The 17,104-nt window shown below is 51.6% G+C and overlaps 4 protein-coding genes across 4 annotated transcripts; 2 read left to right on the top strand and 2 right to left on the bottom strand.

The window, feature by feature from the left end:
• Window positions 1-3,445: 3,445 nt before the first annotated feature.
• Window positions 3,446-4,202, bottom strand: POX_e06641 (60S ribosomal protein L27-A; the record flags this gene model as incomplete). The annotated part of the gene is made up of 3 exons (XM_050115457.1): window positions 3,446-3,874; window positions 4,078-4,133; window positions 4,196-4,202. 3 exons carry the CDS (start codon window positions 4,200-4,202, stop codon window positions 3,446-3,448), a joined length of 492 nt encoding a protein of 163 aa, XP_049967917.1.
• Window positions 4,203-4,900: 698 nt separating this feature from the next.
• On the top strand, window positions 4,901-12,587 carry POX_e06642 (uncharacterized protein; the record flags this gene model as incomplete). Its single annotated transcript, XM_050115458.1, has 2 exons — window positions 4,901-4,974; window positions 5,057-12,587. 2 exons carry the CDS (start codon window positions 4,901-4,903, stop codon window positions 12,585-12,587), a joined length of 7,605 nt encoding a protein of 2,534 aa, XP_049967918.1.
• A 718-nt stretch (window positions 12,588-13,305) lies between these two features.
• Window positions 13,306-14,589, top strand: POX_e06643 (uncharacterized protein; the record flags this gene model as incomplete). Its single annotated transcript, XM_050115459.1, has 2 exons — window positions 13,306-13,785; window positions 13,879-14,589. The coding sequence occupies 2 exons, from the start codon at window positions 13,306-13,308 to the stop codon at window positions 14,587-14,589; spliced, it is 1,191 nt and encodes a 396-aa protein (XP_049967919.1).
• Window positions 14,590-15,186: 597 nt separating this feature from the next.
• POX_e06644 (uncharacterized protein) lies at window positions 15,187-16,797 on the bottom strand (the record flags this gene model as incomplete). The annotated part of the gene is made up of 4 exons (XM_050115460.1): window positions 15,187-15,438; window positions 15,549-15,704; window positions 15,780-16,660; window positions 16,719-16,797. 4 exons carry the CDS (start codon window positions 16,795-16,797, stop codon window positions 15,187-15,189), a joined length of 1,368 nt encoding a protein of 455 aa, XP_049967920.1.
• Between the last annotated feature and the right edge of the window lie 307 nt (window positions 16,798-17,104).

The following is a 17,104-nucleotide window of genomic DNA, read 5'->3' on the forward strand; positions in this document are numbered from 1 at the left end:
GTGGCCACCAGGCCGCCGCCAAATTGCCCGTGAGACTCTCAGAGTGCCCTCCGCCTGAGCTCGGCATCACCTGAAATTGAGGCCTCTACATTCTTCCCCTATGAGTGGAAAGTAGAGTAAGCTTTTCTCATCTCATCGAGCTCTCGCGCTCTTGACCGTCTGACTGTACGTTCATCGGTTCACTCGGACATTTTTTTTTCTCTCCCTCTGTTCTTTACTCGGGTGAGTCGGTGCTCTGCTGACTTACCCACTTGCCCTTCATGGATGAAAGTGTCTACGAAACCATCCTTTTCGTATAGAACTCTAAGGACGGTCGGTACGACAAGAGCTTAATCCAGATCTCTGTTCTACAGACGCTGTTTCTCCTCAACTATTATTTCTTTCCTCTCTCTCTTATTATTTTTTTTTCACCCGCGGCTCAAGCCTGACTCGGCTCTGCGCCTTGACCCAGCTGACGGGTCCACGCTCCATCCGTGATGAAGCTTTGATCCTGCCTTGGTGTGCGGAAGACGAGAACTGTACTGCTTCTCTACTGCCCTGTCCCAGTGTATATGGCAACTCTCTGGTCCGCACACTGTAGGTCCCCCCCCCCCCCCGGCTGGGATAGTTTCCAGTTTTCCTGCCTATTTCCCGATAGTGGACATGCCAAGAGTCACGCAGGGATAATTTTCTAGTCTTTTCTTGCGCCCACTTCGAATGCCCAGCCCGATGGACCGTGAGAGTCTCTGGTTTCTGGTTTAGAACGGAGATTGGACCGGGCCCTTCCACTCGGCCTCGGGAGGCTGTTCATACCCTAGGGTCTTTTTTTTCTTGCTTGGGGCGCAACTCGCGAGATGGATGATTCGTCTCTTTCATCCTCCGATCTTCGGCGGTTGAGAGGGAGGGTGCAGGTCCTCAGGAACTGGTACGAATGAAGAGTGTCCTCGAACATGAAACGTTTCGAATTGCTGCATGACTTGCAGCCCATCTTCCGTAGTGAGCACTGGAGCAGTGAGCAGTAAGCACTAAACAGTGAAACACACAGCTGTTGCCGCTGCTACACTGCAATCATTCAATATCAATAGTGCTAACAACAAGTCATCATGGACGCTATCACATGCTCGGAGTAAAACCGATAATATAGGAGTTGAAGAGGAGTGGTCTGCTTAGTCCCCGACCTACCGCGTACAGATCACTCGATAACGGCCAACCAAGATAGAAACCCAAGGTCCATCACATAGATTCTGGATCATGCCCGGCTTCCAGCTGAAGGCGTAATCAGGGGAGATTGGGAAGAACGCGGCTTGACGAGTCGGTTGATTCCATGTGAGATTGACGCGATCGACCATTTGACCTGATCCAATCCCCGACTGACAACCTTCACACGGGCATGGGCCAGCCTTGTGAGACGCAAGACATATCCGTACTTTGTGGTCGACGGTCCGCTGGTCGCATGGACTTTGATCTACATGCCAGAGCATGTGCGACTAGTATACTACTAGTAGTCTGGTGACGGAAGGATATACCTGCCACAAGCTTATACCACGCATAAGGTAGTAGCCCGTATAGTACTCGTAGTGCAGGTTGTTATTCTCACCATACGCTCAGTTCATTGTAATGATTTTCATGGTTCTGGTTCGTCTTCTCTTCCCGCAGGTCCGTGATAAGCTCGTGCCCATACTTGTGAGAGCGCGATCCAATCACGTCAACTTGATGATAGACATTCTTAGGTATAGCCCCCACGAATGCAAAACCGCTCTTCTTCTAATCCGGCAACATCATATTGGCATCAAGAGACGGAATACTTGAAGAAAGATGCATCACCTCAGTCCTTCCAGAATGAGCAACCCCGTTGAACTTCGAATCAAGTCCAATGTTGAGGGGGGTTTTAAGGCGCAGCTGGGTTGGCGATGCGTGGTCGCGAAGTCTGGTACTTTTTTCCCCCTTCAAGGATTAAAAATCTCTGATGATCATGCTTCTTGTCAAGTGATTCTGATCGGATTCGTCAGGGCTTCCACCCCGTTTATGTGAATATTGAGAATTCCACAGGTGTCACTGTGTTAATTTCAGCCCTGCTATGTGTCTAGCCTCTCTCTCTCCCCCTCCCTCTCTTTACCTGTGGAACTTGCACACCACAAGCCGATCGAGAATACTCCAAACATATAAGAGCTTGAAGGTATTTCTCCCTCGTGTATCTCTTCTTCATTTAGAAAATAGCAGTGCAGTCAATTGAACGAGAGCTATGGAATTCTTGCACTCTGACCATGTCGATTTGAATCCTTACAGGTTCGTCAAGTCTGGTCATCAGCCAGTTACACTGGTCTCGTTTACCTGCAACTTGCCCTATCTACCAATGACCTGGACTCACTTCGGTTACCTTAATTCCTGTATTCCCCACGGTGGCCGAGCAAGCTTCGACAGTGGCTGATGGGCGGAGGCCCAACAGATCTCATCTAGCCTCAAGACTTCCGGGGACGACACTAGAACCTGTCAGAAATGGAAACGGCAATGAGGACCAATCGCAGATCAAAGCCAGGTGTGTGCGGAGATTTCTTGTCTACTTGCATGGTCTATAGATCCGTACCCAAACGAGCTCGCCGATGCGCCGATTTTGCATGTCGAGGCTCGCATCAGCGTCCACGAGAGTCGAGAGCCTATTGTGCCGAGGAACACGGAGGTTGTGTTACCTAGGACTGCACGTTTGAATCTTAGGTTCAGTTGGGGATTATTATGGTACCAGTGATTCATCAGCGACTTCATCCTCCAGGCACATGATAGGAAACGTCGTTTCGGTGTCGCATAGTGCTCCGAGAATGGCTTACTGTATATGAAGCAAATATCATGCATGTTTTATCGTGGGGTGCTCAGTGGACGGGAACCCAGAAGGTTGGAAAACCAGCATCCAGTTGAATGGGAAATGCCAAATGTGTAAAACAAAGATAAACCTCATCTGACTGGGTATGGCTCCAGATCCTGAGTCCATAAGGTTGCTTCGCACATGGCCTCCAGATGATAATTATAACGCACTTGATCCGCTCGGACCCATGGAAAAGAAACCGCACAACGTGCAAACCAACATTCACTCGATCAACAAGTGAAATATAGCGCGCTATAGCGTCGTGCATACCCACAGTGATCATCGGGTAGCTCGCGATGTACGTTGAAAAGCGATCGATCATAGACACTGTTTAGGCAAAGGACGCAGGTTGAAGAAAAAAAAAGTAAATGTTCATGTTTTGCATTTCATTGGAACGGTGACCATTTCTTTCCGGCACCGTCGTGCAAACTGGACTTCATCGATACATTCCCGATCCTGTTTCCAGCCAAGGTATATGCCTTCCAATCCATTGCAGGGACCGAATGTGCTCGATGATTTTTTCCCCTCGCCATGTCCCTTGACCCTTCGCGCTCATAAACGACAAAACGCCCGAGTAAAACCGCTTAGAAACCTGTGCAAGTAAGAAAGTCAGACATGTGAGCCGGCGGATAAAAGAGGTTGGTCGAATCCGAGAGAACGCAGAACTTTGTTCGCTCGAATCGCAAAGGGCGTGAACATACGCAGAGGAGTGAAGAACCAGCGGTTCTTTCCGGAGGTGTAGCGGTCCTCAAGAGCCTTCTTGACGGTCTTCTTGGCGTCCTCACGCTGGGAAACCTCCTTGAAGGTGTCGTTGGAAACGGCACCCTTGAGGCCCTCGAGCTCGAGAGTGTAGCGAGTGGGCATCAAGTGGTTGTAGTTGACGACCTTGATGAAAGGCTTGATGCGGCTGCGGCGGTCGACGAGCTTCTTGCCCATGCGGCGGGTAACCTTGAGGGGGTAGCGCTCGATACCGGCGACAATGGCGTAAGGGAAGGGGTGCGCCTTGGAGCCAGTGTCGTTAGGCTGGACAATGACGACCTGCAGTGTCGGAAAAAATCGCAATGGTCAGCCGTTTCAATCCTTCACATCTCGAAAACGAAGATTCTCCATGTCCGTCCACTTTCTCGTTCCGCAATTTGCGTCGTTGGCCAGAAATCGTTCATCTTTCCACAGGTCTCTTGCTCGGCGCTCGTTTTGGACATGTCGGTGCATTGGAGGGGAAGAATCGGAGATCGTCGTACCTTCTTACCGGCGTAGCGGCCACGGGTAATGATGGCCACACGGCCAACTTTCATGACTGTCGCAACATCTTCATCAGCACGGAGTCGAACACAGTGGTCGGAAACAGCGAATACGTACACTTCATTTTGAAGGTCCCGGTGGCGGCGAGGTTTTGGCGGGTGGTTTGTCGAGATGCGGAACAGTCGAGATCGAAGTGTTCGTTTTTTCGCTTGGGCGGGCGAAGGGTTCAGGGCAAGCGTGATTTGTGTGATGGGTCATGATTGGGTCTCTTACCGACCGTGGGGCACTATACCACTTACAGGCTATTTCCCCATTCGGATGAAGCGCTGTGAGCCGGAGGATCGATAGTCCGGGTGGAGGTTCAATTCTGCTCCATCTTTCACCGCCTGACAGACCGTCGTGTGAGAAAGTGGATACCGTTGGGCAAATGTCAGGCAGAAAATGGCCTTGTTTACATGACGACCGTGTCCGTGCCCGTTGCCCCCCACCGATTGCTTGTTGCTATGGAGCCCTCAACTGGCTTGATGATGTGGTGACCACAGAGTGGTTCCTCTGGCTTGAACTCCACCTCCACTCTTGCTGTTATCAAAAGCAGATCTCCCGGTGTTGGATCTTTCTGTTCACCGTGCATTGCCTTCATATTATTCCCTTCCTGATTCTTTTCGTTAGCGACGCTGCTGCTGTTGATATGACCTGACGACCTTCGATTTGATACCTGCACGCATTTGATTCGCACATTCCGCAACTGTTTATTGTCAATACCTTCCTGAGACAGCTTAAGCTTTCTCTCTTCTCAGCCAACGCAATACACATTTATCCACTATGCCTTCTCAAGACCGAGAGCTGGTTCGGCATCCCGGCGTGCCCACTGAATCCAGACGACCTTCCATTCCAATGTATGTTTCCTTTCATTCATGTCCCGTCAGCCATGTCTCTAGTAAAAGGCTTCAAATCATCGCTAAAACGCCGAAAACACAGGTGGGACAGCTCGGATCCAGAGCGAGCACCTCCTCCTCTTCCAATGAATCCACGCTCCATGAGCCCCGCCACGAGATCCAATGTCTCCCCAAACATCCAGGCTGTCGCGGCCAAGTTTGCAGATAAGGCAAGCGAAACGGCGCCCAGCAACTACACGATTAATCCGATGCCCAACAAGACTTCTTCCCCAGAACGGTCGCTAGTCAAGGGTCACTACCACAAGCGGATGCAATCGCTTCAACCCGCAGACACCAAAAGCGATGCACGCTCTGAATTCCTCAACTATCTCGAGAGCCGGTCCCCAGAGCGACCTCTTCGTGCCACTATTGTTGATCCAATAGACAAGGCGCAAGACATCAACAAGGGCTCTGAGCCTAGCAGACCGAAGACCGCCGATCGGGAACTACCGAGCTTCATGTCCAGCCGGTACCTATCAAAACCAATTCTGGGAGAAAGCACTCCTACCTCAGCCACAATGTTGGCGCTGCAGAATATGCAACTCCCCGCCGAATTGGACCCTCCATCGCCATCGAAACCTCCAAAAATGATTGCCGACCGTCCAGCGGCAGAGCAACCAAGCCACACGATGGACACTCTTGCAAATCAGATTCACAGCCTGACGGATATTGCAAGTAGCCTACAGCGTGAAATGGCAAACTTGAGTCGACGGAGTAAGGACAATGCCACCGACCTGATCAGCCTCAAAGCCGCGACCAATGCACGAGATGAAGATATTCGAAAGAGTCTCAAGGACTTGACTTCTAATTTGACTAGTAAGCTACTGGATGGCGAGCTGACAAGGTTAGATCTCAGTGCAATCCTGAAGTCTTCAGAGGGTCCTAACTCGAGTGAACTGGATAGTTCTCCCAAGTCCAAGAGAAGCTACTCTGCGGCTCGGCTACCAAGTCCCAATCCGTTCGCGTTCGATCGCGATTTGTGTGTGTCGCCAGGACCAATCACGGATGGCTCGGCCAGCATTGCTTTGCTCGAGAAAGTGCTCCGTGAAATGGCGACAAAAGAGGGAGAGGAGCGACTTTTGGAGCTTGTTGATGAAATCAAATCACGACCTGCCGCAACCGATTCGGACAAGGACACCAATAGCAAGATCACAACGATGCTCGAAGAAATTCTCAACCTGGTTAAGGAAGGCCCTTCCAAGAGCGCCTTGGTGCGGTCATTATCAGGTCGAGGGAACGGACCAGGCTCCGATACCAACACGGAGATCGCGCGATCAGCGTCTGCAGGATCTGTGCTCGATCCGTCCTCGACAAACCGAGCGCTCGATGTCGCGAAAAACAATCTCTCGGTACCGGGGACCGAAAGTATGATGCCTCTTCTCCAAAGCGTCAAGAACAGCGTCATGGAAAGTGGAGGCATGACCAACAGTGTCAAGGCGCTGGTGCGAGAGTTGCGAGGAGAGGTCCTAGGGATGGGTCGAGACATCGCCAGAAAATTAGAGGCTATTGAAGCAAGTCGGGAGACCGAGGAGTTGGAAAAGCCACCACAATCGGCGACCCCGGAGGAAGTCGCTGCGGTAGTGAATGACAGTCTTCATGACCTCCGTGATCAACTGGCGGCCACGATAAATGAGAGCCGAGAGCACACCTCTGAGCTGTCTCACATTCGTGCAGCATTCAACAACAACGAAATCTATTCTGCGGTGAAGAAAGCACTTGATGAGTTCGAATTTCCCATGCCTGAACCAGCGCAGCCTCAAGGTCCGGTGATGGAGAAAGAGGACATCCTGGAAACAGTTCGCGAGGCCTGGGAGACATATAAGCCAGAGATTGAGCTTCAAAACTTTGGACTCGAGCGTGATGAGATTCTGGAGTGTCTTGCCGAAGGATTGAAGGACTATCAGCCAAAGCACGAGCAATCAGTCACATATGAACAGGTGCTCGATGCCATCCAGACTGGACTTCGAAATTACACGCCCCCTCAGCTTGAGCTACCGCCAATGATCACGAGAGATGAGATAATCCTCACAATCCGGGAGTGCCTCGAAAGATCCGATACCACTGCACGAGCAGGTGATGAGGAGCATGCTCAGCAACTCCACTCTATGCGCGAGGAGATCCTTCAGGCTATCGCAGAGAGAGCCACTCCAGATGAGACCCATCGAGGAATTAACGAGGAACACCTCCACCACCTTACTGTAATGCGGGAAGACATTCTCCAGGCAATTGCAGAAAGGGCTGCCTCAGATGAGGGATCTCGAGGAATGGACGAGGAACACATTCATCACCTTAATGCATTGCGGGAAGACATCCTTCAGGCCATCGCAGCGCGAGCAGTTCCGGAACACGTAAATGAAGCCCTTCGTGACGAGCATCTCCAGCATCTCAACACCCTCCGGGAGGAAATCATCCAAGCAATTTCGGATCGGATCCCGGAAAATGGTCCACGAGAGATAGACGGAGAGCAAGTCCAGTACCTCAACGCAATGAGGGAAGATATTCTCCAGGCCATTGCTGAGCGGGCAACTGATGACCCTACATCAAGAGCTCACGACGAAGAACATCTCCAGCAACTAAACGCTTTGCGAGATGAAATCTTGCAGGCTATCGCCGATCGAATCCCAGACCATTCCCCCCGAGAACTGGATGAGGAGCATCTTCGCCAACTCAATGCTATGCGAGAGGAGCTTCTTCAGGCCATTTCAGAGCGGCCCCCAGTCGAAACTTCTCCAAGGGGGGCCGATGAAGAGCACATACATCATCTTCATGCTGTTCGTGATGAAATTATACAAGCCATCACAGAGCGTGCTGCTCATAATGAAGCACCACAGGGTCTGAATGAGGAGCAGCTTCATCATCTCAATGAAATTCGCGACGAGATTCTGAATGCGCTGACTGGCCCCCTGGCGACGCAAAGTTTGGTCAGCAGAGAGTCATACGACTCTGGGCTAGGTCGGGATGAGATTGTGAGCGCAGTGTCTGACAGCTTGGAGGCTCATTTTGTAAGCTCCAAGGCGTCAGAAGAGCCGCGTATTACCCACAAAGACGTTGTGAATGCTGTCAATGATGCGTTCAGCGCACAGCAGATGGCGTTGACTCTTCCCACATCCTCCCCTATCAGCCGGGAAGAGATCATGGCTGCAATCGCCGATGGGATTGAGATGTCACAGAAACCTCATGAAGCCAGTATCTCGCGGGAAGACATTATGGCTGCCATCGCGGACGGTATCGAAATGTCACAAAAGCCTGCCGAGTCGACGGTCACGCGCGAAGACATTATATCTGCGGTTGCAGACGGTATCGAATTATCACAGAAACCTAGTGAATCCGCACTTGTCCCCAGTGTACAGCCTTCACTCACCCGTGAAGAGATCGTTGAGGCCGTGACCGAGGCGCTGGAAAGATCACAACAGGCAGATAAAACAGCTCTTAGCACGGCTGTGCAAGAACCAAGTATCACCCGGGAAGAACTTTTCAACGCTGTTGTTGATGGAATCGAGAGCGCCAATACAATGACTCGCGAGATTGAGCTGAATAAGGACGACCTTATGGAGGCAATCAGTGCAGGTCTCCAGGAAGCGAACAGCAACACGAACTCGAACATTGGCGACCAAGTCATGGAGCGTCTACAGGAGCTGGTTTCTGGAATGAAGGAAGAGTTCAAACAGTACTCGGCAGCAAATGGCAAGGATACTGAGCAGGTTCTTGATGCCGTCAAGGATGGACTCGAAGTAGTTCGACGTGAGATTGAGTCCTACGTCGCAACTGCTGCGGAAGTTTCCGGAAAACACGAAATCATTGATACCGTGAAGGATGGCTTCCGTCTGCTGCAGGCCGACCTGGAAAAGACTATCAACGATGCCTCGCTCGCCAACGCTCCTCGTGGCAACCCCGACACAACAGAGCTTCTTGACGCGATGGAAAAAGAATTTGAGCACTTGCGCGGAACCATCAGCACACTGCTCCTCCGTGATAGTGCAACCAGCGACAAAGACGAGATCTTAGATGCCATTCGGGATGTATCTGAGCAGAATAAGGCCAAGAGCGAGGATGAGAAAATCTTGAGCACCATACGGACTGAGTTCGAGAGCCTACGCGAGCGCATGGACATGAGCATTGTCCCCGCCGCCGCCGGGTCTGAGAAGGACGAAATCATCGCCGCTATTCGCGAACATCTGGACACACTTCGTGAGGAGACCCTGTCTCGAAAGGATGGCGGAGAAAGCACTTTGTCTGCCACGAGCGAGTTGTTGGACGTATTCCACGACAACATGGATGCCATCCGCAATGACCTCCAAAGACTTATGGAACAACCCGCCGCATTCGATAGCTCGGAAATCATGGAAACCATCAAAGAGGGCTTGTCCGATGTCAAGCATCAAATTGAGTCCATCCGTGTCGCTCAAAAGGACAGCGAGGAGGCAGAGGCTGTCCGTGGTAACGAGCTCATGCTTGCGAAGGAGGCTTCTTTCGGCAGCGAGATCGACAGCTTGAAGATACTTATTACGGAACTTCAAACCAAGGTTGAGTCGATCGATTCTACGCCTCGCATGGCCGAGGCCCCTGAAGACGCTCTGAAGCAGAGCCATCTCGATGAGCTCTTTACCGCGGTGCAGGAGATCCAAGTGGCCATGGGTGCATTTAGTGATCTGGGTAAAACGCCTGATCAACACGAGGCGGCAGCTCGCAAGGAAGACACGGACACCATTCAGGAGCTTTTGATGAGTACCAAGACTCAACTAGAAGAGATCAAATTCCCGTCTCAGGACGAGTTGGCTTCATCGCAGCACATCGCTACCTTAGAAGCCACAGTGAACGAGGCTAAAGACAGCATTGCGGAGCTGTCTGCCCGTCTCGAGGCTGATGCTCCTACCAAGGCCGAAATCGGTGCTTTAGAAGGCTTGATCAAGGACGTTTGGGTCACCCTTGAGGAAATTAAAACCAAGACCCTCGAAAGGGAACAGGAAGACCCGGAAGCCGACACCGATAAGCTCATGAAATCGGATCTTCAAACTGTTGAAGCCATGATCTTTGAGGTGAAAACCCAAATTGATGAATTGAAGCTTCCTGACGTGGAGACCATTCCTTCCAAAGAGGAGATTAGCGACCTAGCGGCTCTCGTGACAGATTTCCGGGAGAAAATGGAGGTGAACAACGACTTGACTGCCCAAGGCTTCGAAGCTCGGAAAGTCGAACATGGTGGCCTTGCTGAGAAGATTGAGGAGGCAAAGCTCGTCGTTGGCGAATTAGGGGAAGAGCTCAAAAGCAAGCTAGATGGCAGTTCTGAAGGATTGACCGAGCTCAAGCAGCTGCTGGAGGGCCTCGCACTCACAGCCGAGAGCTTCAGCACCGTCGAAAGCATCAAGGAGCTGACAGATCTCATCAATCGCGAGTTTGAACGGGCCCGAGGTGAGGAAGATGCCGGCAGACTTGAGAAGGAAGAGCGTGACGCGGCTGCGATGGTCAAGCATGACGAAACCCGCGCTGCGATCATCGTTGAACTCACCACCAAGATAGACGATAAGATTGCTGAGGTCCTTGCAAAATATGAGGATGCACATGCTTCTCTCCATGCGAAGCTATCCGAGAGCGAAGAGCGTGATCTAGCACAAACCGAGGCTGTGGCCAGTACGAAGAGCCTCGCAGAAGAGCTCAAGCTCGTCATCGGCGAGATGGGCACCAGTGTCACCGAAACCTGCGAGCGGATTGGCGTTGACACCAAGGCCCTTTTTGAGAAGGTAGACGAGTCGTACAACCGCATGGAGGAGATGCAGAATCAGACCAAGTCGGAACAGGAACAGGCTCGCAGCGAGACCCAGCGAGCCACCGCCGCCACCGAACGTGTGGAGAGCAAGCTGCTCGAGTTTCACCCTCAGATCCTTGAGGCTGTGAATGAGATTCTTACCACCGTCAATCGCCACTACGACCATTCACAGAAATCTAGCGAGGAGTTTCGATCTGAGCTATCTGCTTTGCCAAGTACTTTTCCGTCAATGCTGCCTGCCTTGCCCCCTGCAGAATCAGATGACCCCATTCAATCCAAGCTTAACGATATCCTAGAAAATACCAAAAACAGCCAGGTACAAGAGGTTCTCAACACCCTCTTGGATCACTCTAAAAATGACCAACTCCATGCCAAGCTCGATCGACTCCTAGAGCGAGGCTCGGGCAATGAGGAAATTTACGAGAAGCTGAACCAGCTCCTTGACCACGTTACAAACAGTAACAACTCTGTCCATGACAAGCTTGACGCTTTACTGGAACGTCCTGTTCCTGTCTTGGATCCGGATCACTCCGTCACCCAGATGATGAAACTGGATGAGATGCACAAAGACATCATGGAGAATACCCGCCGCATGAATGAAATGTTCGCGGTCCAATCGGCTCTGGTCGCAGAGGACACGGAGCGCAAACGTCGTGAGGCAGAAGATGCGGCCATTGCCTTGGAGCGTCGCAATGCCCAACGAGAGCAAGTCGAGGCCGAGATTATCGGACTCCATGAAGAGAAGGATTCTCTTTTGAAGATGATTCATTCGCTGAAAGCTGAGAAAGACGAACTTGTTAAGCAGCACACAAAGCTCAACAAGGAGGTGTCGGGGCTTGAGACTGCTTTGGAAATCCGCCACGAAGAGATGCAGCAGATGGAGGAACGGGCTGATGGGTTGGAGAAACGTATTTTGGAGGGTGTTCTCGACCACGCCCGGACCATCCTGCTCAGTCGCTCTGGTACAGGGCACGCCGTGGGTCTTCGACGTAATCGCAGCACACGATCTTCCCGTGCTCGCGCACGCAGCCCTAGCGTGATCAGCACGACCAGCACTGCGCGTGACTCCAGAGATGCGCGCAGCCTTCTCGGAAACGGTGTGGGCATGGCTTTGAAACGTCGGACGCCCGCAACCTCACAGGTGGGCTATGCACCTACTCAACCAAACATTGGTAAGGAGCGTCGAATTCTAAGTCTCAGTCATGTCATGGGAAATCGGGGCCCCGATCGCCAAGTCAGTGCCAACAGCGGCATTACCAGTCTGAAGCGCAGCCACTCGGTCAAATCCAACTTTTCGCTCCGCAAGACCTCCATGCCCAATCATCCCTCTGTTTCAAACAAGGAAAATGAGGCATTCCCCGAGGAGGATGAGGGCGACAGCGAAATTGAGAGCCACGTGGGGACTGAGCGCCGATCAAGCTATGCACCGACAGATCGCAAGACTTCCTACGCCGAAACATGTACCGACAGCATGTGCAGTGGACCAACCGAAAGCGTTCTCTCACGAGGACGACGCCCGAGTGGAATGAGTATTGGTAGCGCTGATATCAGTCCGAATGAGGAGCACGATCAAGAAGCCCCAAGCTTCATTGCTGGTGATGACCAACACTACACCTCGATCAGCCAGATGGAATCTGACGACGGAGAGGACGCTCGAACTGCCCGTGAAGACGACGCAGAGGACCACGAAGAAAATGCAAAATATTCCGAGTCCGTTGAGGTGCAAGATGCCGCTCATCAAGCAGACTTGGAAGCTGAAGTTCTGAACATGCTGGAGCCCGCTGCCGAGCCACCTGTTAGCGTTGCATGATTTTCCTTTGTTTTCCTTATGATCAAGTTTATGAGACGCTTTTTCTTTTTGTACCCCTCCTACCCTTCCTTCGTTTCTGTTAGATACCATGGCGTGTTTATTCTTTGCTGTTTCGGGTCCTGTATGCCTCTACAATCGTACACCAATGTTAGATGTATTTCTTAATTAACGCAGTCACACACGATATCAGGCTGTGTACATCCATCTCGATTATCCTATTCTTGTAAAAATGCTCAACTAAAACTTGTAGATAGCTCTTTACCCTTCTCGAATAGAAAAACTCTACTTGCAACCCACTTTGAGAACCCATCTCGTGGTCGAGTCAGTCACTCGCCAGTCGGCACTAGTAATCCGCCCATCTCTAGGTAGTCTCGTGATAGACCGAGTCATGTGCGCGCAGGCCCAAGGTTCCCAAAATATCCTGCTGCCTGAGGCCAGACCGAGGCAGGTCGCTTGGACGGGAAGGAAGCTCCGTCTCTACTTAATCTTTCTCTTCTGTCCATCCGTCCAGTCCAGCTGGTGCAGTGCTCTCGTTCTGTCTGCAAGACCAGAACGGCTGCCTGCGGTCCCGATTTTCGCTGGTATCTCGAGAGACACATCTCGATTGATCCAGAGCTCCTTGTACCGAATCTGGCACTCCCCCTTTTCAACTGTGGTGCCGGAGCTCCCCACATCGATAAGATCTGATCATTAGGGGGGCGCCCATCCAGTCGCAAGTATGCTCGACCCCTTTGGCGCGCCGCCTGCCTGGCTGCGAACATTGGTCGAACCATACGCAATCGCCTTGAAGAGTCCAACGTTATCGGAGCATATCCACGAGGTCATTGGCAGCTTCTTATTCTACCAGTTTATCCACTCCGTGGTGTCGCCATGGTTGTCGCCAATTCTCTTCCCCCGCTCCTATCCGGCGCTTAGTGCCCGTACCAAACTGAACTGGGATATTCATGTAGTCTCACTTGTCCAGAGTGTATTGATCAATGCTGCCGCACTTTGGGTCATGTTCTTTGACGACGAGCGACGATCCATGTCGTCGGGTGAACGTGTTTTCGGATATACTGGTGCATGTGGCTTGATCCAAGCTCTCGCTGTTGGTTACTTTATTTACGACCTCATCGTGAGTGTTCAGCACGTCAAAATGTTCGGTATTGGGATGTTGTTCCATGCTGTCAGTGCGCTCTGGGTGTTCAGCCTAGGATTTGTACGTTTGAGTCCCCCAAACTCCGCATCGTCTGCCTCTTCTCGTGAAATGCTCTCCCAGACTGACTCAGCTTGACCCATCACCTACTTATAGAGGCCATTTGTAAACTACTATGCGCCTGTTTTCATTCTTTATGAGCTGTCCAGCCCTTTCCTCAATATCCACTGGTTTTTGGATAAAGTCAACATGACCGGAAGCCGATTCCAATGGTACAATGGCATGATGCTCCTCTCAGTTTTCTTCTGCTGCCGTTTGGTTTGGGGGACTTGGCAGTCAGTGATTGTATACAAGGACATGTGGAATGCGCTTCAGCAGACCTGGTCTGCCGCGTCGTCATCTCCACTGGCGACCCCTGTGAACATCGGCGCTCACGTTTTCACACTCAGAGACGGTGGCATGTGCGTTGACGAGACCTGTGCTCGCGCTAATGCCGAAATCGCTCGCTTCAAAGATTTTACTGCTGGCGGTGTACCGACTTGGTTGGTTCTGACGTACGTTGCGTCCAACATTATCCTGAACTTCTTGAACTATTTCTGGTTCTCGAAGATGGTGGATACAGTCTTGAAACGGTTCCGCGGTCCTCCTGCCGATACTCCTGAAGCCAAGAAGCTTGACCAGACGTCTTCAAATGTCAGCCAGCTTGCCCAAGACGCCGTCCTGGGGGCTGCTTCGACTCTTGAAGAAAACGAGGACGCGGCTTTGCGTGGGGAGAAAGTCTCGTCTGCCCTCGACACTGGCATTTCAGAAGATTTACGGCGTCGACGAACTGATTTGATTGCCGATCTACCTGGTCCTGGGTCATGATCCGTACTAGGGAGGTCAAAACCAAGAAGCGGAGACAACGAGTTCTCTCAGCAGACTTTGTGCATAACCTCAACGCCTCATTAGCGGTCCAGCTCGTGCTAGACAAGCGTTTGCTGATTCTTGCTCGAACCAGCATCCGTGAGATGGCTTACGGGCCCCTGTGTTCTATAATTATCTAGCTTTAGTCAAACCACGGCAAGGCAACAAAGATATATATGAGACGATCTAGTTGAAAGGCCTGAACTGATTTGATGCCAGCGAACATTGGAGACTGCCGCACTGGAAAATCAAGTGTTACGTCAAGCTACTGCCTGCCCGTAGGACTAATATAGTCGTCCCTGGAAGGTTATGTTCGACGTACGATATCTATCGGATGCCCGCCCAAGAGGCAAATATACATGGGACTTCAAAGGGCACGACCTCCTAGTGACTTGAGGCGCGTTTTGACAGATCAAAAATCCTTGTTCAAAAACCAATGAGATGAATTTGCGCTTTCAGATCCTAGCTGACCAGACCGAACGCCTCCAAAGCGCCACAACCAGAGCGTCAAACGACATTAGAGCTCTCAAAAACCGAAGGTAGGATTATCCATTAAAATTACCGCGGCACTGCAGCCTCAGGTTTGGCCAACATGTAGCGTACTGCCTCTTTTGCGACTGGAGTTTCCCAGGCGCTTTCAGGACCTCCACGACGGAACTCAGGACCACTGCCATCACCCACCCCGTTGGCATCGCCAATGATTGTTTCAAGGTCCCGGCGCTGAGAGTTGATCCAGCGACGAAGGAAAGTAGCGGGATCCTTGGCAAGAGCTTTGTAAAATGAATGGCGTGCACGCGAGTGAGCAAGAGCCTGAATGATCAGCGCAACCTGCTCGTCCAAGGAAGTGATTTGGCGTAGCGCGGCCGTGTATTGCGGATTTTGAGTGAGAGCCATCATTTTCTGGCGCAGAGGGTCTCGACAGCGACCTGGATGTCATAGATGGTCGGAGTGGGGGATTTGTGAAACTCCTCATCGACGCGAATTGTGTATGGGAGCTTGATAGGATCCATTGGGCTGGTGTGAGGCCCTATGCTTTCGGGAATCTGAGGGAAGAACATTTGATCGCGACCGAAAATCTAAAGACACCATATTAGCTTGATTAATAAAAGTCCACCGAAGCAATCGATGAATGACGAGCAGCTTTGACTCACAGATCGGAGGCGATGGTCACAGCGAACCTGTCGCTTCTCCTCGTCCTCTTGCAGGCCCATCGCACGGATGTAATCCCAGATTCCAAGCACAATCCCACTTCGGGTCTCTTCCTCCACGTCCAAGACTTCAGCAAGCTCCTTGCTTAGCTTGTATCGCTCCGGTGTCTCGTCCCGCACCAAACTGATAGTCACGTTGATGTTCTCCTGAGAGCTGCGCGAGAACTGAATACAGTCGAATTCGGCGTTTGGTGGAATCGTGGTCGGGTTCGCGGACGCCTGCGGTTTTGTCCACGTGACAGGTTTGGCTTCACTAGCGGTGTTGCTTGCTGACTTGTCGAAGTCGATTGCGATGGTCTTAAAGAAGTGGGAAAGCCGTTGGGAGGGTTTCCTCGGCTTTGTTTGCTTGGCACCTTCTGCAGTGTCCTTGCTCTCGTCCATTTCGTCACCTTTTGACGTCTCATCCTCATCCTCTGGCACGGTAGGATCATTGTCATCATCCAGTAATCGACCCTCAATGCGCACCTTAAATCGCCCAGAGCCTGGATTGCCACCGGCTCCTTGCCAGGGTTGATTCTCGACGGTGTTCGTGATCCAGATGCGAAGGGTGCGGTACTTCTTGACAGTCTTACTGATTGAGTCTTGAATGTCTAGTCTCTTGCGCACGATCGCGGCATCTAGTCGCTTTTCTAGATCGCGGAGGTTTTTGTATTGTTCGACGCCCTCGCCAATGATCACGTCCTCCAGACCTTCTGGCATGTTCTTGTCAGTCGGTTTGCGGCTACGTCGAAGGGCTGCATCGTTCGGATGCGGAATTGTGCGCTGTGCGGCCAGGTACTGTGGATTGACTGCGTGCTGAGGCATTGGAACTGGCATCGCGCCGGCTATTCCGCAGTCAGTAAAGCTCAGAGCTCAGAATGACCGTTCAACAGGGGGACAAACCTGGGCCGGGGCCGCGACGAGCTGTCGCAGGAGACTTCATGGAGCCTTGGGGATACCCCCGTGCATAGTTTGGCTGCATTGACGTAGTAATTTAGGAATCTTCAAATAAAATGGTTATGCGGAGTGGCGCATAGATAGAAGAAAGACAGACACGGCGGAGTTGAAGTCGCGATTCTTCTGCCGCTCAGCCTAACGCGATTAGGCAAGTCGCGAACAACACCGCTCAGACTGGCCCATGACCACTCCCATCACCATACTGGATTGAACTTTTTCAATTATTTTATCTTTAAAAGGCACAGAAAAAAAATTCTCATTGAGCCCTTCATGAAGGTGGATTGTAATTATTTCCGTGGATCAACGTGGTCGCATTGCTATGAATCCAGTGA

Source organism: Penicillium oxalicum, chromosome V (assembly GCF_001723175.1).
Source record: "Penicillium oxalicum strain HP7-1 chromosome V, whole genome shotgun sequence".
NCBI classification, from domain to species: domain Eukaryota; kingdom Fungi; phylum Ascomycota; class Eurotiomycetes; order Eurotiales; family Aspergillaceae; genus Penicillium; species Penicillium oxalicum.